Below are 23637 nucleotides of genomic sequence, written 5' to 3' on the forward strand. Positions count from 1 at the left end.
CAAAAAATTAAAAAGTAAAAATAAAAACAGCTTATTTGCTGGGACAAAGCATACACAGATGGAATATTAGAAGACATATTACCATTAAAGATTTTTTCCAGTAAGACAAGTTTGAAGGCCACAGCCCTTTCAAAAGAGTGGGTACATTTCTGGTGGTTTGACTGGCATGGTATTGCTATTCTGACTGTACACACTTTCCTTCTTTTTTAGTGCAGTAGCTTAGCAAGAACCTCAGAAAAATGGTGTGTGATCACTGCTTTATCAGCATGTCTGTAAACACTTGACTATTTGTTCCTGACAGCAGTGAACATGGCGTCTAACTCCCACATATATTGACATGCATTGGATAGTCACAGAGATCAGTCAGAAGGACAGTTTGGGGTTAGACTGAAGAAGAGTAGATGAGCATTACAGGTAAATCCAAACTGACTTGCCAAGCAGCCTTTCTCCCTCTTTACCTAAGGGCAAAATCAAAGTGTTTCACTAAAACCAAGGACACCCCCACCCCCACCCCCACAACCTACTTGCGGCCTCATTCTAGATACTGTGTCTCTAGTAAGAACACCTTGAGTTGGATACATTCCAATGCCCTCTCTGGGAATCAATCTTGGTTTTAGCCTTTAGATGAGATCCTTGGCTCCCTTTTGCTCTTCTGAAACTATCTGCTTATGACAAGAGAGCAGTCAAGATTTGGACTATACTGCCACTGTAACCCCAAAACAGACAGGAAAAAGACTGATTTCATAAGAAAATTAAACAAAATCGTTGGCAGTACAAAGGTGGTTTTGCCCAGATCACAATGGAAACCAGGATGGTAATCATGAAGGAGTTTCCTTGAAGGAGGAAATACCTGTTTTCTGCTCAGATGGCCAGGAGTGGATATTGTTAATACCTGGTGACCTTTTTGCTATCTGTACAAGCAGAGCTCACTCAGGAAGTTTATGCTAGACTCTTCCCTTCCTGGACCATTATCTTTAGCTCCTGGTTAATAGACCCCATCCTTAGAGGAAATGACACATGTACTGCTGACCTCTAGGCTATCTCTGTTAGGGTCAATATTAGATTCTATGCCTTTTAGCTACAGAACTCACCATCTTGGAGCACTAGCGATGTAGTTTAGTGACAGAGGGCTAGCATTGCATGAGCAAGGCCCTGAGTTTGATGCCCAGCAACAGAAGGAAAAAAATGATAAAAATAAAACCAAAGGAGGAAAGTTTTAAGAACAAAGCAGTCAGCAGTGGTAAGTAAACAGAAGGTCAGGAAACATGGGGTTTGGGGAAAGGCCACTGCATTCTACAAAAATGTTATTAGTTTCTTGGCAACAGATTATCAGACTGTTCTTTTAATAGTATCTATTACTCCAGAATTCTCAAAAACACTGCTTTGGGATTCCTTGTGATAGGAATATCTTACACTTGTAATCCTCATATAATGAGGTTATATTATTGCTTCAGAACAATTTATTCTGAACACCTTGCAAAAGAACTGACTTTATACAATTTCTATACCATAGTGTTACAAGAGTTTCATTTCATCCACACTGACATATTTTAACAAAGTTCCTACAGAAGAATCTTCCTTTTAAAATTTATAGATTGCCTCCCAGATTCTATCTGTGACCCAGAGCTAACCCTGTTCCACAGCTCTCCATAGCCAAATTCTGCCCAGAGAGAGCTGATCTCCCAGGAGTGAGAGCATAGTGGAGACCACCACTTCTGCTCAAATTCCTGGTCCAAGAGGGACCCGCCCAGAGCCTTGAGGACACAGGAACTAAGGAATAGCCAAGAACAGGATCCTTCTGGTTTCTGTCTGCACCTCAGAGCTGACCCTGTGCCACAACTCTCCATACCCAAATTCCTCCCAGAGAGAACTGATCTCCCAGGAGTACTGACTGACACACAGGCTTGCAGGAGGGACAAGCCAAAGTGAGAGACAGCAAGACCAGCTAACACCAGACATAACCAGATGCAAGTGCAAGAACACAAGCAACAGATGGAAAAAACAAGATATTCCATGACAAAAACAAATTTACATACTATATCTCCACAAATCCAGCCCTACAAAGGATAATAGTGGGAAACTCCAACACAAGGAGGGAAACTACACCCTAGAAAAAGCAAAAAAAGCAATCTTCTTTCAAGAAATCCAAAAGAAGGTAGCCACACAAACATAATTCCTCCTCTAACAACAAAATAACAGGAAGCAACAATCACTTTTCCTTAATATCTCTTCACATCAATGGACTCAATTCCCCAATAAAAAGACAGAGACTAACAGACTGGATATGTAAACAGGACCCAGCATGTTGCTGCACACAGAAAATGCATCTCAGTAATAAAGACAAATACTAACAGAGTAAAAGGCTAGAAAACAATTTTCTAAGCAAATGGTCCTAAGAAACAAGCTGGAGTAGCCATTCTAATAGTGAATAAAACTGACTTTCAACCAAAAAGTTATCAAAAAGATATGGAAGTAGACTTCATACTCATCAAATGAAAAAAATCTACCAAAAAGAACTCTCAATTCTGAACATCTATACTCTAAATGCAAGGGCACCCACATTCATAAAAGAAACATTACTAAAGTTCAAAGGACAAATTGCATTTCACACAAAAATAATGGGAGACTTCAATACCCCACACTCATCAATGGATGGATCATGGAAACAGAAACTATACAGAGACACCATGAAACTAACAGAAGTTATGAACCAAATGGATTTTACAGATCTATAGAACATTTCATCCTAAAACAAAAGAATATACCTTCTTCTCATCACCTCATGGTAACTTCTCCAAAAATTGACCATATAACTGGTCACAAAACAGGCCTCAACAGATAGAAGACTGAAATAGCCCTATGCATACTATCAGATCACCAAGGACTAAGGCTGGTCTTCAATAACAACAAAAACAACAGAAAGCCCACATACACGTAGAATCTGAACAACACCCTACTCAATGATAACTTGGTCAAGGAAGAAATAAAGATAGTAAAGACTTTTTAGAACAATCCAGATGTCCCTCAACAGAGGAATGGATACAGAATAAGTGGTACATTTACACAATGGAGTACTGCTCAGCTATTAAAAACAATGAATTTAAAAATAATGACTTCACAAAATTCACAGGCAAATGAATGGATCTAGAAAATATCATCCTGGGCTGGTGAGATGGCTCAGTGGGTTAGAGCACCCAACTGCTCTTCCGAAGGTCCAGAGTTCAAATCCCAGCAACCACATGGTGGCTCACAACCATCCATAACGAGATCTGGCGCCCTCTTCTGGAGTGTCTGAGGACAGCGTACTTACATATAATAAATAAATAAATAAATAAATAAATAAATAAATCTTTAAAAAAAAAGAAAATATCATCCTGACTGAGGTAACTCAGTCACAAAAGAACACACATGGTATGTACTCACTGATAAGCGACTATTAGGCAAAGAGCATGGAATACCCATGCTACAACTCACGGACCACATGAAGCTCAAAAGTAAGGAAGACCAAAGAGTGGATGCTTCAGTCCTACTTACAAGGGGTAAGTAACAATATAATCAAGAGGAAGCAGGGGGTGGGAGGGACTTGGGAGGAAGGGAAGTGGGGAAAGGGAAAAAGAGGGGCAGAGTCAGATATGGAAGGAGATGGAGGAGATATACAGAGATGTACAGGTCAGGAAACTGAACAGAGGTATGTAGCAATGGGGGATAGGGAACTGGGGAGTAGCAACCAGAAAGCCCCAGATGCCAGAAAAGCAAGAGCTTCCCAAGACCCCACAGGGATGACATCAGCTGAAATACCCCAACAAAGGAAAGGGAAAACCTGTGGAGACCATATTCAGAGGTCAGGCATGGTCCCCAGTTAAGGGATGGGGCTACTACCCACCATCTCCAAAATTTTAACCCAGAATTGCTCCTGTCTAAAGGAAATACAAGGACAAAGAGTAGAACAGAGACTGAAGGAAAGGCCATCAGAGACTTCCCTACTTGAGGATCCATACGACATGCAGACACCAAACCCAGATACTATTGCTGATGTCAAGAAAAGTTTACTGACAGGAGCCTGATGCAGCTGTCTCCTGAGAGACTCTGCCATGCCTGACCAATACAGATGTGGATGCTTGCAGTCAACCATCAGACTGAGCACAGGGACCCCAATGGAGGAATTAGGGGAAGGTCTGAAGGGAGCTGAAGGGGTCTTATCTATCATCAATGGGAGGAGAGGCCCTTGGTCCTGTGAAGGCTTGATGCCTCCAGTGTAGGGGAATGCTAGGGCTTTGAGGCAGGAGTGTGCGTGTGTGGGAGCACCCTCATAGAAGCAGGGTAAGGGGGGATAGGGTAGGGGGTTTGCTGAGAGGAAACCGGGAAAGGGGATAACATTTGAAATGTAAATAAATAAAATACCCAATTAAAAAAATAAAATTTATAGATCTAATTTCTTCTTCAGAATTTATGTGAATGTAATGCTAAGAACTCCAAACCTTCCAATTGCTGCATAGTTATTTCATAAAGCTTATCAAAAAAAGCATTACTAATAATATTGTATTGTAAAATGAAACATAAAGTCGCAGGGATTAAATACATAAATGTCTATACATTGATGAGTTTAAGACAATCTTTGGTATATTTATTCCCAGTTCTTTAAGAACAATTCTAAGAAATTAAGCAGCAGTTAGATTATAATCACAATGAGAAGCACATTAGAATGTGAGAATCCCACAGCACATTGGTCTATACATGAATATTTTCGGGATTTACTTGGGATGCGTACTCCATACATCACTTATCAGATATAGAATTTAAAAATACTTTTATTAGTTGTCAGGAAAAGAAAATGTCATTTTCAGACTAAGTACTGAATTTTTTAATGTGAAATTACAAATCTAATCCAGCATGAAGAAAAATACAAAAATGTGCTTTATCTGAATTTGCCTGGCATGGTATTGTATCTGAAAGTTCACCTTATAAACTTTAGGTATATCTTCAGGTGTCATATACTTTCTAACAGAAATAGTTAGCACTTGCACATAAATTTAAACTAAAAACAGTTCAAGATTAAGAAGTGAATTTGTTACTTCATACTACTGTCATTTGTCACTTAATCTAATGGCTGTGATTTAAGTATCCTCTGCTCACTCCTCCCCCACACTACACCCCACCCTTCTACCCCTGCCACCTTTAGAGCTCTCCTCCTGTTTCTCTCTGTCCCCATTCACTTGGTCTTTTCCTTCCTCTTCATATAAGTCATTCTTAAGCCTATCAGTGGCACTTAAACCTACTGAAGCTTCTGATCCCTATTAATGAGGCTAAAAATAGATGTTATGCAACCTTGAGGGTGCAGGGAATTTCAAAACACATCGTATATGCAAGTTTAACTACACTATTTAGCAACAAATTCTTAGAAAGCTTTTCATTTCTGTTCTGTCCTCCCTTTTGCACTTGTAACCACTTCAAGCAGGTTTGAATTTTTGTGTACTTGGATTATATCAAATCTGACCTCAAGTCTAGAACTAAACTAGAGACTCAATGCCAATTATACCAATTATTCAGCACCCTCTGCTTAAAAGTGACAAGAGGCAGCTAAAAGGCCTATACTAAGGAAGTCTCCTTCTGGATGTAAGGAATTCTGTGGAAAGGCACCCTCCCCATTCAAATCTTGTCTTTTCTTCAGCACTGAGTTCAAGTGGCACCCCTCCACATACACTCTCCTATCCCCACTTACTTTAATTCTGTATTTTGTCTAAAATCCTGAGGACTGGAGTTCCTATCTCAGCTCCCACATCATAAGCCAAATGTCCCTCAAAATATTTGTAACACCAGCTCTAAGATAGGCAGAGACAGGAAGATTCATGGGACTCATTGTTTTCCAGGCTAGCCAAGAAAACATGAACCCCAATTTCAGAGATAAAGGGAACTTTATCTTAACTTAAGGGAATAAGCAGAGAGTTAAAGAAGAGGACTTTTGGTGCCATCTTCTGGCCTCCATGTACACACAAATGCACACACAGAGAGACATACACATATAAACACATATTTTATATTTTAAAATGGCATCCATCTTCAACATCACTGGACACTCTACATTACATAGCAAAGCAAGTCCTGAAGTAATATGCTTGGTTCTGGAGAATGCTGTAGTCTTCAACATTGCTTTCACCTCTCCCACCTGTTCTCATTTTCCTAGCTCCAATTGCTCTCTAGGTAGTATATAAATAAAAAATACTGCTCAAATTTAAAAGCCAAGAAAATATCAAAATCTTGCTTGTTTTGGTTTGCAACTGAAGACTGGGAGAGGTGTTACAACAGTTTTCTTCCTAAGGAACATTTTACTGGCTCATATGTAAGAAAGAATGTCATAAAAAATGAGAACAAGGGTATTCTAAGTTTCTGGGCTAATACCCACTTATCAGTGAGTGCATATCATGTGAGTTCTTTTGTGATTGGGTTACCTCACTCAGGATGATGCCCTCCAGGTCCATCCATTTGCCCAGGAATTTCATAAATTCATTGTTTTTAATAGCTGAGTAGTACTCCATGGTGTAAATGTACCACATTTTCTGTATCCATTCCTCTGTTGAGGGTCATCTGGGTTCTTTCCAGCTTCTGGCTATTATAAATAAGACTTCTATGAACATAGTGGGGCATGTGTTCTTATTACCTGTTGGAACATCTTCTGGATATATGCCCAGGAGAGGTATTGCTGGATCCTCCGGTAGTACTATGTCCAATTTTCTGAGGAACCGCCAGACTGATTTCCAGAGTGGTTGTACAAGCTTGCAATCCCACCAACAATGGAGGAGTGTTCCTCTTTCTCCACATCCTCGCCAGCATCTGCTGTCACCTGAATTTTTGATCTTAGCCATTCTGACTGGTGTGAGGTGGAATCTCAGGGTTGTTTGATTTGCATTTCCCTGATGATTAAGGATGTTGAATATTTTTTCAAGTGCTTCTCAGCCCTTCGGTATTCCTCAGGTGAGAATTCTTTGTTTAGCTCTGTACCCCATTTTTAATGGGGTTATTTGAATTTCTGGAGTCAAGCTTTTTGAGCTCTTTTTATATATTGGATATTAGTCCCACATCAGATTTAGGATTAGCAAAATTCCTTACCCAATCTGTTGGTGGCCTTTTTGTCTTATTGACAGTATCTTTTGCCTTACAGAAGCTTACAATTTGCAAAACACAAGAAAATCAAGAAGAAGGAAGACCAATTTGTGGATACTTCATTCCTCCTTAAAATAGGGAACAAAATACACATGGAAAGAGTTACAAAGACAAAGTTTGGAGCTAAGATGAAAGGATGGACCATCCAGAGACTACCCCACCCGGGGATCCATCCCATAATCAGCCACCAAACCCAGACACTATATGTATATACCAGCAAGATTTTGCTGAAAGGACCCTGATATAGCTGTCTCATGTGAGGCTATACCAGTGCCTGGCAAATATAGAAGTGGATGCTCACAGTCATCTATAAGATGGAACACAGGGCCCCCAGTGGAGGAGCTAGAGAAAGTACCCAAGGAGCTGAAGGGGTCTGCAACCCTATAGGTAGAACAACAATATGAACTAACCAGTACCCCCAGAGCTTGTGTCTCTGGCTGCATATGTAGCAGAAGATGGCCTAGTCAGCCATCATTGGGAAGAGAGGCCCCTTGGTCTTACAAACTTTATATGCCCCAGTACAGGGGAACACCAGGGCCAAGAAGTGGGAGTGGGTGGGTAGGGGAGCAGGGCGGAGGGGGGAGGGTATAGGGGATCTTCAGAATAGCATTTGAAATGTAAATGAAGAAAATATCTAATAAAAAACTGAAAACAAATGAGAACAAGTGTATCTTCCAATGCTAAAAGGGCAGAAGGATTCTTTCAACAGAGACCCAGATAATGTTACTGCAGATCTGTTCTTGGCTTTTAGTTTCTTTGATTTAAACAATTGTGTTTGGCTTCTTTTCCTTTCTAAAGATTTAACTTTCAAATGTAACTATGTGTGAATGTATGTGTGGGAGGGGGAGTGTGTGCATTCGACTTCAGGTGCCTTTGGAAGCCTGAGACCTCAGATATCTCCAGAGCTAGAATTACAGGTGATTGAAAGAAGGGCACTAGGCATTTTAAATTGCTGAACCCTCTCTGCACTCTCTTTTCAGTTTTAAATAGCTATATATGGATTTTACTGTTACATCCATTTTCATTTCATGGGGTTATTTATTTTGACTAATTTAACATCTTATGTCTTGTATTATTTGAAATGGAGACAGGAAGTGAGTGAACAGGATTATCCTAAGGAAGTAGAATGCCCTTCAAGGGGAGTTTTGAAACCTTTGGCTTCCATTTATCTCCTTACTGTGAGTCTACCAAGTCTACCAAGAGAAGCTGACAGTGTCCCATTTACCTTCAACTATGGGCCCTAGAAACTGAGCTAAATACCTAGGCTAAAGAGTCACCTGTTCTAGGGCCACAGTAGGCACCTCAGAATGACAGGAGCATACTCCTCTTATACAAAATAGTACCTCAACAGCTAGGAAAGCAAAACATATGCACTTCATGATCTTATTCTCAGTGACAGAGTCTCTCAAATAGTTTGTATTATGTAAAAACATAGAATATGTTCTTATCAGAGGATAATCTTTGCATTTCATTTTAAATAGAAGAATCCAATGGATGTGAATGTCCTCATAAAAGTCATTGGTAAATGTGTAATGGATGACTCAAATGAAATTATACCAACCTTACTATTGAGACATTTCTAAATTGTAAGGCCTAATCCTATCCATTGAATTCTAACAAAGATTTCACTTTTATTCATAAGGTATTTTCATATGCAAGCAAGCTTTGAAAGAAAGAATGGAACAAAAATCTCCACTCCTACTCCAGATCACCTGGGGCAGAGCATGAGAAAGGAAAACAAGAGGCTGGAAAGATGAACCAGTGTTGGCACTGGCTGCTTTTCCAGAGGCCATGGGTTTGATTCCAAGCACACATAAGGTGGCTTGCATCCATCTACAATGCTAGTCCTAGGAGGTTTGATGCTCTCCTTTGGCCTCCTTGGGACCTGCCAAGTACATGGTGCAGGCATGCACACATGCAGATAAAACACCCACACAACTAAACACATAAATATTTCTTCAAAAAAAAAGATGACATGAGTTTGCTTAAAAGAGAGAGGAAGAGATGGAGACAAACAAGGAGAGGAAGAGAAAGGTTATAGACTAGAAATACACTATATACACGCAAATAAGATTACTTGGTATCCAACCATGAGGACTTGGGTTGGGTTTTAGCAGCAGCAACAATAAAAAAGCTAGACATAGCTTTGTGTACCTGTAACCTCAGCCTGTCACAAATGAATAAAGTACAGAGTGACAGGCCAGAAAATCTAGCATTCTCTGGCCTAGTCCCAAGCACAGGCACATGGACCCTCATATGCACAAACATATACCGCAGACAAAATTATCCACTCAAAATCTGAAGCTAAATGAAATCTGAGAAAAAGAATGGCCTTGAATGCAAGCAGGAATGGTAGAAATGCTGTGACTTAACAGAAAAACCCCAAATTATGTGTTAAAGTTGCACCTATGCAGAAGCTGAGGAAGAAAAACTAAAAGTACAAGGTCAACTTGACCTATGCGGTAAATTCAAAGCCAGACTGGACAACTCAATGAGACCCTGACTGGAGATAAAAAGAAAAAAGAAAAGGCTGGGGATAGAGGAGATACTTGTTGTCAGTCATGCCTGTGGTGACGCTGTACTTGAATCTGAATATGTGACTTCCCTAAACACTATGCTTCCAGCTCCCTAGGATTTTTTTCAGTGCCGGGAATTGAACATTCGAGCCCCATGCAAAGGAAGGACTATACTCTTAAGCTCTATTCCCCTGCCTCACACTTTCATACTCATTCTGGCTGTACTATGTACCTTCACACCCATTCTGCTGCAGGGGCTGGAGATCTACAAAAAAAATGAACAAATCTGTAAACATCAAGTGCTAGTTTACCATTGAGATTTTTGTATAAGTCTATGAAAAACATCTGGCATGACTGCTTGTAAAGACAGACCAATGTTTTACGACCAAGGACAGAAGGACAAGGCAGCTAAACACTTCCAGGAATCCCTTTCATTTGCAGTTAATAACTACTCCAACTCCATACATCTCCAGCTTGCAGAGTTCTTTTTCCTTTGAGTTGGGATTCTGTTTTATGATGAAATATACAAAGCCTATTAAATGGTACATCTTGTACTTGTGGGGAAAAATAACCAAAGAAAAATTTGGTAATTTTATTTTTAGGTTTTCCCAGAGAGAGAGAGAGAGAGAGACACCCAACCATAATCCCTTCATGTTTAAAGCACTGAAATAAATATGCACATACAGTCAGCAATTAGCAAAGAAAGGGTTATGTTTACCTACCTCCTCCAGCAAACGGAGCAGCAGCACATAGGCAGAAATCCCAGGATTAGAATGCTGATCGCAGCAAGGCCAAACACCCGGAGCACCTGTGTAGGCTCTGTTGGTTTAATTATATCCTGTTACTTTTATGACTAGGCAAGAGAAGGGAATCTGAAGTATTTCAAAAACTGTAACTTAATAAAGAAAAATAAAATGTGAGTCTCGTTATGCTTCAGGTAGGAGTTCTTGAAATGCAACTAAATGCTACTTCCAAAACATGACTCCCACAGTATCTTAACAAAACAATCAGGCTGCTTTCTTTGGCAACTTATGATTTATACTAGATTCTTTGTATGGCCCTAAGTGTACTTGTTCTAAGGCCATATGTTCTGAATCCTAGGGCATCTGAAGAACAAATCAATCTATGAACAGTTAACTTAAGAAAGAAATGGCTTCTTCAGTGTTTACTTCCAAATTACAAAGCACTCAATTAAACATGGGATCAAAAATTTGCAGGCAAATAGGCATACTTTAGCCCCATATGCACTGGGAAATGCATTCTAATGTGATTGGGGAATTGTAAGTCACGGCTCAATTTTTTCCACTAAAAGAACCAACTGTTTCTTCACACATAATAGAAACAGTAAACTGATGAATGAATTCTAAGTACCATATGACACATTAAAACTGCAATAGTATATTCATGATCAGGCTTTAGTTTTCATCTATAATATTAGATGTACAACAAAGAGCTCTAAATTGAATAGGGATTTATAAATCTAAGATATTGTTCTGCATGGATCCTGTTATTATTCCTTAGTGCTCTATCACATCAAATCCATCCACCAGCAAACCTGCAGATAGTGTGTCCCCACTAGCAAATGAAGGTAAGAAAAAAAGGTGGTATAATTCTTTTACTTCGGAAAGAAATAGAAAACTTTCTAAGATTTATTTATTTATTTTGTGTGAGTACACTGTAGCTGTCTTCAGACATACCAGAAGAGGTGTCAGATCACATTGTAGATGGTTGTGAGCCACCATGTGGTTGGTGGGAATTGAACTCAGGACCTTTGGAAGAAGAGTCAGTGCTCTTAACCCCTGAGCTATCTCTCCAGCCCTAAGAAATAAAAATCTTAAGGGGTAATTTTATGTTGGATCATTTGAAAAGAGAACAAAGAAAAGCTAATAAAGGCACCTAACAGGAAACAATCACATCTACTACTACATGCAAAGTTGTTGAACACAAAATACATGGGAAAATTTTTACACAGGACGAGAACCTGAAAATAAAAGGTTAAGCTAAGTCATGCTAAACTGGTATTATTAGTGCTAAGCAGGAACCATTAGCCCAGAAGAAAGGCCTCCCAGGTAGCCTTGGAAGCCCAGAAGCTGATAGAGTGCTTACTTAGTACGCATGAAGCCTGAGGTATGATCGTTAGCACCATGGCTTAAACTAGGTGTAGTAGTGCATGCTTATAATCTCACTGCAGATTCAAAGTCATCATCTGCTACAAAGAAAGTTCAAAGTCATACCAGAAGTCAGGAAAAAAAATCATTCTGATTTTCTCCTGGCTTCATATCTCCTCGCTCCCCTCATGACAGGTCAGAGAAAGCAAAAGTCCTTTTCCCTAAAGCCAGCCATGAGCCCCAAACTGTTCCTCTTAACTTCAATCTTGGAGATGAAGAAATCCTCTGACCAGCTGGCTGCTATGGCACAGGACTGTAATTTGAACATCTGAAGGTATGATATAGGAAAATGAAAAGTTCCATGTTATTCTCAACTACGCAGCAAATTTGAGGCAAGCCTGAGCTTCATGAGACCACACTTTAAAAAATAAAAGCAAGCAATCAAACAAAAAGCAAAATCCACAGACAGGAAGAGAGAACAGAAAGAAAGAAATTCCTGACTTAGTAGGTCATGGGACTTCTATTTCAAAAAGGCCCTGAGGCAGATACCCAAGAGGAAGGAATACTATGCAGAGATGTCATGTCTCCTCAGTTAAACCTCTTTTGGTCCAATCATTTCCACATGTGCCCATGCGTCACAGAATCTAAGTATATTCAATATCGCCTTTCATCATCAACTCTTAACTCAAAAGAAAGGCTCAATGTCACATAAAATTATGATCAAATACATTTGTGAGGTTTTTCCTCCTGTTAATCTCTCTTTTGGTATAGGTATAGATAGCATCTACAACTCTCTACATTGAGTGAGAAGGAATTACACAAGTGTTGACTGGCAATTGACCAGCTTCAGAAAAACCAGAAAGATTAAGTGATGCAAACCACAAAGTGTATTTTTAAGAAAATCTCCAGACAGATTAGATCCTGAAAGCTCTCCTGCAATTAATGAATGGCTTAATCACTTGCTAAATTTATAGTTTACTAATGGCATGGTGGGGGGAGTTAGTGAAAATTAGAAGCAGGGCCCAAGTAGAAGAACATCTTGCCAAGACCTTCTCCCTGTATTCTCCACCTCTGCTTCCTAGTCGGTCATGAAATGGCTTACACTACACTCTTTTTCACACCAAGATAGTCCAGTCTCTCAGGAAGAGGGTCACACCTCATATAAAAGCTTAAGATGCTTTGGGGTAAAAATGGAGTAACTGAACCAACTGAACAGGTTAGATTAATTCTGAATGGTTAGTTATTGTCTAGGGACTAAACAGAAACTTCAAGGGAATTCCTTCAGAATTTGTATTAACGCTGTTGGTCTTGGGTTGGGGTTCCTTAGAAATGTTAAGCTGGGAACTATATAAAGATATACTCGAAACCACGCCACCTAGTTATTTAAATGTTTTTATACTTAGTTTTTCTTTTCAGTATTTAAAGCAAATAAACAAATGAGATAGGATCTACTTACTGTCCCTTACTGGGGCATAGCATTTGATTTTAGTTCCAGATTTTGAAGAACAGCACTTGGATTTTAAACATTCACTCTCGCTGAGATACAGCTGGTTATTACATGCCACCACCACCTGGCTGTCCCTTATGATGCATGCTTTCAGAGATAGGAATCCAAGAAAGAATAGTTAGCATGATTAATAAGCACTTTTTACAATCAAATAAATACAAAGCAGGAGAAAAAAGACAAACATGTAACAGTATATTCAAAAATATAAATAATGATGAATGCTAAAGTTAAAATTAGAAAATAAAAGTTACCACAGTTATTTTAACAGTATACTTTTCATCCTGGGTAAACTGTAGAAATATACAAATTGCTAACTAATGGGATATCTTTTTGAGACCAGGTCTCCAGCCACAAATACCCTTGAACTCTAGATTCTCCTGCTTCAACCTCCTGATTGCTAAGATTACAGATGTATACCACATGCCCAGTTTCATGTCGTGCTGTGGATCAAACTCAGAGTTTTGTGCATGCTGGGCAAACATTTTACGAATTGAAATAAGTCCCTAGCCTGGTAAGATAGTTTTAAAAGACCTATAAGCCACAAAGGGGCTGGTAGTGACCCAAAAACAACAAAGAAGGAACTAAATAATACTTAAGGATAGTTTCTGTGATTCTGAAATCACATTTACAGAAAAATAGAGGGAACTAGTAATTATTCTTTTAAGTAAAGCAACTCAAACTCAGAAAAACAAATGCTACATACATGTCACCTCTCATACACACATCCTATAATTTAATCTTTGTATCTGTGTCATCTCTCACACACACACATCCTATAATTTAATCTTTATATCTGTGTGTGTTAGCATTCCTTCTAGGCTCTGCCCCACAGTTACCTGGCAATAGGCAGGTGTGATTGACTTACTATAAAAGGGGCTGTTTGCCCTCTCCTCACTCTCTTGCTCTCTTACCCTCCTAGTCTCTTACCCTCTGTCCCTTCTCCCTCCATTCCTGTCCCCCTTCTCTCTCCACATGTTTCTGACTTGCCTCTCCTCTTCTTTCTCTCCCTCCCCTGTCCCTCCCCCACGTTTCTCTGCCTCTCTTCCATCCTCAACTCCTTTTCCCATGTCCTAAATGAACTCTACTCCATACTGGTACCTCAGATTAAAGGGATATCTCAACATGAGGCAGAGGCACCCCTTCCACGTCACTATATCTCACTTTATCCATATCCTGGCTCTTTATTTCTTTTTTTATAAAACACAACAGTGTGAGTACATGGTGGGTATGAAAGAGACTTATGACAAGGGGGTAAAACGTCTTAAGGGAATAGGAAAAAAGAAGGAAAAAGTAAGTTGAACATATGTGAGGGACTGAGATGGCTCTGAGGTTAAGAGTAGGTCACATCCAGATGACCAGAGTTTGATCTCTCACATCCATGCTTGTAACTCTAGCTCCAGAAGAATCTAATACCTTTGTTTTCATTGGGCCCTTACACACATACATGTACCTAATCACATACTAACATACAGATACATTATTAAAACAATAAAAATCAATGGTTAAAAATACTATGACCTGAAGCAAAAGGGGGTTATTGAGAGAAGGAGGAGACAAGGAGGAGACAGGCAGAGGAGTAAGGCCAGAAAAGAGCAGCAAAAACAAACAATGGACACAAATGCTAGACTGAAACCTAGTCCTTTGGATGCTACTTTTAAAAGGCTAACTTAAGAAATACATATATGTAAAACTCATTTTAGAATCACAAAAATGTATCCTTAACTGACACTCAACAATTGTATATATTTAAGGGCTTTGTGACCTTGCAATAAATCTATACTTATATATATGTATATAGTGTATACATAATGCTTATTTCAGAGTAATTGATAATATGTATCATTCATATATATATATATATATATATATATATATATGTATATATGTGTGTATGTGTATATATATAAAATCTTAAACATTTATCATTTCTTTGTGTTGAAAATACTCCAATCCTTTCCATTGGATAGTTAATAATTATTGTTTTCAAAACAGGTAGCATGTACAATTGATAAATATTAATCCTGCATTTTCAAACATGCAAATCAAAGTAGGTCAAATGTTTCTTATTTTAAAAAAAGAAGCAGGACTGGGAATGTGGCTTAGTTGATAAAGTGCCTGCCTAATATACATGTGACCCTGGGTTGGATTTCCCCAGTACCACATAAAACCCAGGCTTGGTGACATGTGGCTCTAATTATAGAATTTGGAAGATGGAAGCAAAAGGAACATAAGTTTAATATCATCCTTGACTACATAAAGAATTTGAGGATTACCTTTGACTATATCGGTCCTTGTCAAAAATAATAAAAGGAGCCGGGCGTGGTGGCGCACGCCTTTTATCCCAGCACTCGGGAGGCAGAGGCAGGTGGATTTCTGAGTTCGAGGCCAGCCTGGTCTACAAAGTGAGTTCCAGGACAGCCAGGGCTATACAGAGAAACCCTGTCTCGAAAAACCAAAAAAAAAAAAAAAAAAAAAAATAATAATAATAATAAAAGGAAGAAATGGAGAGAAGAAGGGGGAAAGGAGGAAAGAAGAAGAAACTATTTGATTTGAGGAAAAACAGTTTTATACGATTTTGACTAAAATTCTTGTGTTAGGTTAGGAAAATTAAAATTAAATAAATAAATTTCATTTGAACCATTTTCAAGGTCACTTGTTCAGTGTTTGTACTACTGCAACCATCCTAGTCAAGTGTTTGACAGTTTATTTCTCATTGTTTTCAAAGCTCTAAAGCTTAAACTATCATTTATTTTTGTTATACTCAATAAGCCCTTCTTTTAGCCTATCCAACAATAACACTTTCCAGACTTATTTTCTTGTTCATTCAACTTGGCTATGGCAGTAGCTTTAATTTAAGAATCATTTATTTTGCTATTCTCATAGGTAGTAAGTGTTACAATAGCTATTTTATACTTGATGAAACCACTAGAGAAGTTTAAAGAGATTTTTTTCTACAGAAAAGTTGAGTGGTGAGATATGGAATTCAACAATGGATTTAACTTTAAGTACACTGGATTTTCTTAGTATAAATTCTACATAGTTTTTAGTAAGATCATGACAATTTATGAGAAACATCGCTTTGAAAGGGGACCACATGCTGCACAAACTAAAGCATGTATATTTGTGGTTAATAGTTCTCAAAGGCCATCATATGCTTGATTTAAAACAAAACAAAACAAACAACGACAAAAACCACCATATACAGATCACAAAACAATGTGACTTGAAACCTGAACTCTTTTTTTTTTTAATTTTTTTTTAAGATTTATTTATTTATTTATTTGTTTATTATATGTAAGTACACTGTAGCTGTCTTCAGACATTCCAGAAGAGGGCATCAGATCTCATTACAGATGGTTGTGAGCCACCATGTGGTTGCTGGGATTTGAACTCAGGACCTTTGGAAGAGCAGTCGGTGCTCTTAACCACTGAGCCATCTCACCAGCCCTTTTTTTAATTTTTAAGCCGGTTTTTATTAGAAAAATCAAGCATTAAGAAAACAAATAAAAAATATTTGACTCTATATTACCGAAAATAACCTTACTAGTAGTAATTGTTATTGCTATATAAAAAGCAAGTATCGGTATCTTTTCACTATCTGTATATATAATAGACTTTATAATGCCTTATTTTTAATTAGGTATTTATTTCATTTACATTTCCAATGCTATCCCAAAAGTCCCCCACCCACTCTTTATCATTAACACAGATGGGAAAAACATCTGGTATATTCCATAACAACAGAGCCACTGTTTAATGCCACAGAAGACATCAATTTCACAGTACTGGGTCAGTGACTAAATTAGGCCATGTCACTCAGGTAATTTATAAAGGCTTTAAGTATTTCTAAATAAAACTATTTTAAGCTAAATTACAAATTTAAGCCTTTATCTGCCACATTTGCCTTGTAATTATTGTCCCACTTTATCTTCCCAATTCTTGGGGACTTTTGGGATAGCATTGGAAATGTAATTGAGGAAAATATGTAATAAAAATATTAAAAATTTAAAAAAAAAAGAATTCCTCTTTCATGGCCTTGTTAGGCACCAATGGGAGGATAGGCCCTTGGTCCTGCAAAGGCTCAATGGATGCCCTATTGTAGGGTAATTCAAGGGTGGAGAGGCAGGAGTGGGTGGGTGGGTGTGGGAACACCCTCATAGAAGTAGGGGGAGGGGGAAATGGGATAGGGAGTTTCACAGTGGGTGTGGGGGAGAATTGGGAAATGGGATAATATTTTAAATGTAAATAAAAAAATTCCTCTGTCAAAAAAAAAAAAAGACCCAGGTACAGTTCAAAGATGTGACTGGCAATACTGTTCCTGAATGACTTCAAGGATTAAACTGTAAAGTATATAAAAAAAAAAAAAAAGATGAAAACACTAATTCCAGAGAGATTATCTTGCCTAAGGCAAAGGGCAGAGTCTCAAGGGGCAGAGTCTCAAATGTATGTCTGTTTCACTCCAATACTGAGAAAGCACACTCCTTCCTGAGTACTTAATTGCTGTTTTAAAACAAGGACATTAAGTTTTAAAAAATCAACAACTTACTTGTTGGAAAGAAAAAGTCCAACATACTTCCCAATGGGGGTTCAAGTTCTGCAGCTTCAGCAACCATGGGCAATTTCGCTTTTGGAGACAGAAAAGTGTTAATAAGTAAAATTATTAATCCCAGTACATAAAAACATTTGTCATTTTTTTAATGAAGTTTTAATAGTAATTAACCTTTGCTTAAACTAATTCTGGAAATATAACAGATGTTGCGTTATAATCTGCAAGAGCATAAGGAGCATTGGTAATCAGATTGTGATTCTGCAAGAAAACTGAAAAAGTATTAAAATTAGCAAATATTTAACATACTGTCTCACACATACTGTTGGCCTTCTGAACAATGATTTAAATAACAATTTTTGCCGAACAAAAAGCGTAGTGTTTAGAGGCCTACCATTTGAAAAATCAGGAACAAAAAAGAAAAGAAAAATCAGAAACAGTAGGCATTCCAACTAAATTAGAACCTATGATACAAAGTCTTGAAAAGTGCTGATGTCCTTACACAGGGATACAGAAAGTCTTCCTCAGCCCTCTTTTGTTCTACTACAGAGAACCCAATTTGAGCTTCACTTGCATAATTCTCTCCCATGTAAGAAAAAAACATTCTCCAACCATCTCTTTAATTATGCCTCAGTTATTCCTTTAGATAGCTCAATTATTATTTAGGAAAACATTTATGTTTTTAACTCATTTTTATTTCAAAGAACATTCCAATGATTATCATCCGCTTAGAATATTAAAGCTATATATTTGCTAGTATTTTAAAATCTTTTTGATAAATTCTTCATTATTTTGTTATTATTTGTTTTGTTTGGTGATTTTTTTTTCTTTTTGATGCTTCAAATTAAACTCAAGAAGGGCCTTGAACACTGTACTACTGGGTTATTATGCTCCAGTAAAACCCTGAAGTATACCTGTGACAATAGTACAACTAAATGCCACTTTTCTTGTACCCTCACACCTTTTGTTATTATTAGCCAATCTGAGAGCCAAAATAAAATAATCTGATCTGGTGCTAGCAAGATGAGTCATTGACAAAGCACTTGCCAAGCAAGTCTGACAACCTGCATTTGATCCTTGGAAAATATGTATAAAGATAGGAAGAATAGAACTGATATGACTCTACAAAGTTGTCCTCTGACCTCCATATACAGTGTATGGTATACATAAACATCCATTTACTCACACAAACATATATCCCCACATAATAATAACATTATTACTTTTTATTATTCTATAATATTGTGTCATTATTAATTATAGTTGGCATAATATAAAATAATATAAAAATATAAATACTATAATTATCATAATTTTATTGATATTATTGATATTGTTAGTGAAAAATAATAAAAACAGCACATTTTAATAATGTATATGTTTATAATTATAATTATTAATAAATATTAATGTTTATAGAATATTGCTAATTTCTAAAATTACTATAATAATTACGATTATAGGTGCTAGTGAGATGTTCAGTAGTTACGAGCAATTTTGTTTCAGAGGCCCAGAATTCACCACTGAATCCCCAGCACTGCCTTATAGGCTCCCGCTGCATCATCCCAACTCTATCCCTGCATCATCCCAACTCCTGCGCCTCATCCCCCTCTCTCCCTGCCTCACTAACCCCCTATCCACCCCCCTAGTTCTCGGTCTCGCCCTGCCACCTTTGGCCCCGTTACCCTTGCTGACCAGCACCCCAATCACCCTTCTTTGGCTCCAATCCCCTCCCAGGCCCTACCTCACACTCCCAAGTCCCTGTCACCCCTTCTCTAGCCTAGAACCAATACTCACCAGTGTTCACAGGGCGGAAGAGGATCACCAGCGTCCAGAATAAAAGTAGAAGCAGGCCCAAGTGCCTCCTGGCCCACAAATATTGCAGACACTGGCTTACTGAAGTCCAGAAGCCAAACCGAGGGGCATTCGCCATGTTGTTCCCCTGGTCGGCACTCGGAGGCCCCTGATACACATTGAGGGCAAGAGTATCGTCTCTGTACCCAGTATCAGCTCTTTTTACCTTTGAACGTGCTCCACAATAGTCACGGTTCTTAGATCTATTCTTTCTCTGACTTGGCCTTCGGTCCGAAGGCATGTTTGAGGTCTCTAACCAACCAACCTGAGGTGATAGTGACGCACCACCGCTTGTGAGCAGTCCAGAAACTCCTCAGGGAGGGGCGCGGGGAAAAAAATCTCAGGGAACTTTGAGCTCTCGTGATAGCTGCTGATCTCGCGAGATTTGGGATTTTTCTCGGTGGTTGAGTGTTTGCTTAGCAAGTGTAAGGTCCTGGGTTCAGTCCTCAGCTCTGGGAAAAAAAAAAAAGGCTAATTGTTGATGACATTTTTCTGTACCCTTCCGTACACTTGCCGATTTTAACCCTTTGGATGGATGATATTTTATGTACTGACAGTCTACTTACCATGCTATTCGTGTGTATAAATGTTTACTTAATACATGCAGTTTTACAGTATATATACTAGAAGCATTGCTACTTATTGTATAGCAACAAAAATAAATAACTAAAATAAATTTCATCAGGCTTCTAATTCCTCTTAACATTCCTGTTTGTGCTGTAGTTGTTAAAGTCACTATAATTAGTCACATGTAGTAAACATTAGCCAAAAGTGGTTTTCTAAACATACATTTTAATTATTTAAAATTCAATGAACTTAAGATATCAGTTTCTCAATTGTAGTCTCTATATAAAAAATTCAATAACTGCCTGACTTGTGTAGCTTGTTAAGATCATCTTGGACATAGGGAGTATTTCTGTAGTGTCAGAAAGTAGTGGTACTGAATATGATAGCTCGAGAGTCAATATGGCAGATAATCAAGAGATAATTATATAATAGGACATTATAAGTGAAATAAAATGGTATTTTACTTCCAGAACACCTAACATCGAGTTGCAAATAAGCAAAAGGACAGAAGCACAATTTAGAAAAAATTATGGAATGATTAAAAATGTGTGTAGTTTATTACCATACTTAGAACTCATGAACTTGAAATCCTTCCTCTTACTAGATCTGAATGTGTCATAGTGTCATGTTTCAAATGGGATGCTTCACATGGTGTATATCTCCTTTTATAGCTCTAGAATCTGTCTCATGGGCAACTCACATTAATTCTCTTGCATTTAGTCGAAGGACCTTTAAGGTGATACTTCAATTAGTATTACGCTAATGCATTTGTGTTTAGAAGGAATATGAAAAATATTCCCCTCGATTACATTTTCATCTTTATCCTTCTAGAATAAATTCACCTTCTACAAAATTTCTTCTATCATTCCTTGCAAAATTACTAGATATACCATTAAAGGAGAAGTAGGAAAGATTATTCAAATAATGATTAAAATTTATCACACAGTGCTCCCCACTCCAATGTCAGGGAATATTTCACAATGATCTTTAATTATAGGAGCTAACAAGATAATAACCTGCTTTCCATTTTTTCTTATTTTTGTTTTTCTGTTTTCTTTTGCTTCACCATCACCAATACTATTTTAATGAGAACACAACTTTCCCAAAATACTTAACAACTACTGAAACTATTGTTTACAACTGGGGAGCCATATAGTATCTGAGATTTTGCTCTCTACTTTCAAGTAACATGGTAACTGAAGTTTCACAGATGCCAGCATAAAATGAAAAACTATTGAGTAGGTGATAAAGAGCAAAAACATTCTTTTTTTTAATTGGGTATTTACATTTCCAATGCTATCCCAAAAGTCCCCCACACGCTCCCCCACCCACTCCCCCACCCACCCACTCCCACTTCTTAGCCCTGGCGTTCCCCTGTACTGAGGCATATAAAGTTTGCACGAACAATGGGCCTCTCTTTCCAGTGATGGCCGACTAGGCCATCTTCTGCTACATATGCAGCTAGAGTCTAGAGCTCCGGGGTACTGGTTTTTGAGTGGTCAGTAAAGTTACTGGCAGCCAGTGGTTGGGCAGGGAGACAAAGGTGGGATTTTTTTTTTTTTTTTTTTTTTGGTTTTTCGAGACAGGGTTTCTCTGTGTAGCCCTGGCTGTCCTGGAACTCACTGTGTAGACCAGGCTGGCCTCAAACTCAGAAATCTGCCTGCCTCTGCCTCCCAAGTGCTGGGATTAAAGCCTTGTGCCACCACTGCCCGGCCAGAGTCGTGACTTTTAAGATTGCCAGGAAGGGACTGAGGAAAGAGGAAGAGGGGATTCTGTTATGCGAAGGGCTAAGAGGATGGAGCACGCTGGAAAGGTGCAGGAGTGAAAGACAGCTGACATGTAGGTACAAGGGGAAAGTGGCCCCAGGAGGGCTGCCCAGCAAGGTAGCAAGGTTCAGGGTAGGAAAGTTGAAATATATATTTAATAACTATTAACTCAGAAATATCAGAGGGGAGTGTGTGTTAGCCAGGTGGAGTTAGGGAGTGGCCCAACCATTGAGCTGCTTAGGGTATATTAAAAATAAGGCTGCGTGTGTATATGTCTGTCATTCATGAATCCAGAGCATTGGGTGGTAGCAAGAAGCATGGCAGGGAGAAGCTGACGGGAATTCAGAGAACAAACTACTGCTTCGCATGAATATAACAAAAACGTATAAAATGTTCAAAAGACTAATAAAAGTAAATGAAATTTAAAATAAAAAAAGCATAATAGTATAAGCCTGTAATCCCAGCGCTTGGAAGATGGAAGCAGAGGGACCATAGATTAAAGGTTATCAAATGTCCAAGCAAATAGAGGCTGTCCTCTATGGGAATATGTAAGAGGCTATCTCAAAAAATAAAGTTGAGGTCTGGGACTAGAGTTCAGTCCATTTGTGTTCTGAACAGAGTTCAGAGCATTTGTGTAAGAGGTGCAAGGTTCTGAGTTCAGTTCCCAGCATCACCAAAAGAAAAGAAAAATGTCTAAGCAAAGAAAATGAGAACCGTGCTTGTCACAGATGAAGCTGAAGAGAGACCAGGATGAACTAAAAAGTATGACAGATGAAACATTTTGGATTCAGATGAAAGATTTTGGACTTGGGGCTCACTGAGAACATGGATTTGGTTGGTTCTTTAGTAAGAAATTTGCTAGAAGGGTTGCTAATGTCACAGACAGAAACATGACAGGAGCACAGAAGAGAGGTAGATTTGCATGGCAGAGTGACAGAGTAAGTTACCGCCCCATATTGTTTTAGAGGAAAGGGAACATGATGTGGATTGAAAAGTTTTCTATTATTGTTGTTCCTCCTATAGGGTTGCAGACCTCTTTAGCTCCTTGGGTACTTTCTCTAGCTCCTTCATTGGGGGCCCTGTGTTCCAAACAATGGGAGAAGAGGCCCTTGGTATTGGGAAGATCATATGCCCCACTACAGGGGAATGCCAGGGCCAGGAAGCGGGAGTGGGTGGGTTGGGGAGCAGGGTTGGGGAAGGGTATAGGGGGCTTTGGGGATAGCATTTGAAATGTAAATGAAGAAAATATCTAATAAAAATTTTATTTTAACATTTAAAAAAAAGGAAAAGAAACCCAGAAAAAAAAAAAAAAACCAAAGAAAAGTTTTCTCTACCTACCAGTTGCTGGAGTAAGCAGTGAGCAGTCAATGAACGACTGTTTAGTGATAAGACACATCTTTCCTAGGTGGCCATTACTGTCAGTCTACAGGGCAAGAATCTAGAAAAACAAGTTACTTTAGTTGTAGAATCCAAATGACTTCTACTTGCAGGAGTTGTCATAGTTCATCCAAAATAGGAGAACTTTACAAGACCACATAGCCATGGCTAACAGTTTTGTAGCTTTGCAAAATGGATTGGCCCTGACTAATATCCGGCATGGTGGGTTTAAAAAAAA

At 38.4% G+C, this 23637-nt stretch overlaps 1 protein-coding gene across 2 annotated transcripts in view; it reads right to left on the bottom strand.

The window, feature by feature from the left end:
* Positions 1-19999, bottom strand: part of Fmr1nb (FMR1 neighbor) — a 39228-nt gene extending 19229 nt beyond the window's left edge. The window contains exons 1-4 of one of the 2 annotated variants that reach the window (XM_021153643.2): positions 19633-19999; positions 17836-17913; positions 13239-13376; positions 10397-10493 (exon numbers count right to left, since the gene is read on the bottom strand). In XM_021153643.2, coding sequence (XP_021009302.1) covers positions 10397-10493; positions 13239-13376; positions 17836-17913; positions 19633-19930 — 611 coding nt within the window. In that variant the 5' untranslated portion in view covers positions 19931-19999. The remainder of the gene's footprint in view (positions 1-10396; positions 10494-13238; positions 13377-17835; positions 17914-19632) is intronic. The other variant, XM_021153645.2, reaches the window with a different exon arrangement.
* Positions 20000-23637: the final 3638 nt, after the last annotated feature.

This window comes from Mus caroli, unplaced genomic scaffold, assembly GCF_978045245.1.
Source record: "Mus caroli unplaced genomic scaffold, Mus_caroli_1 scaffold_5, whole genome shotgun sequence".
NCBI lineage: Eukaryota > Metazoa > Chordata > Mammalia > Rodentia > Muridae > Mus > Mus caroli.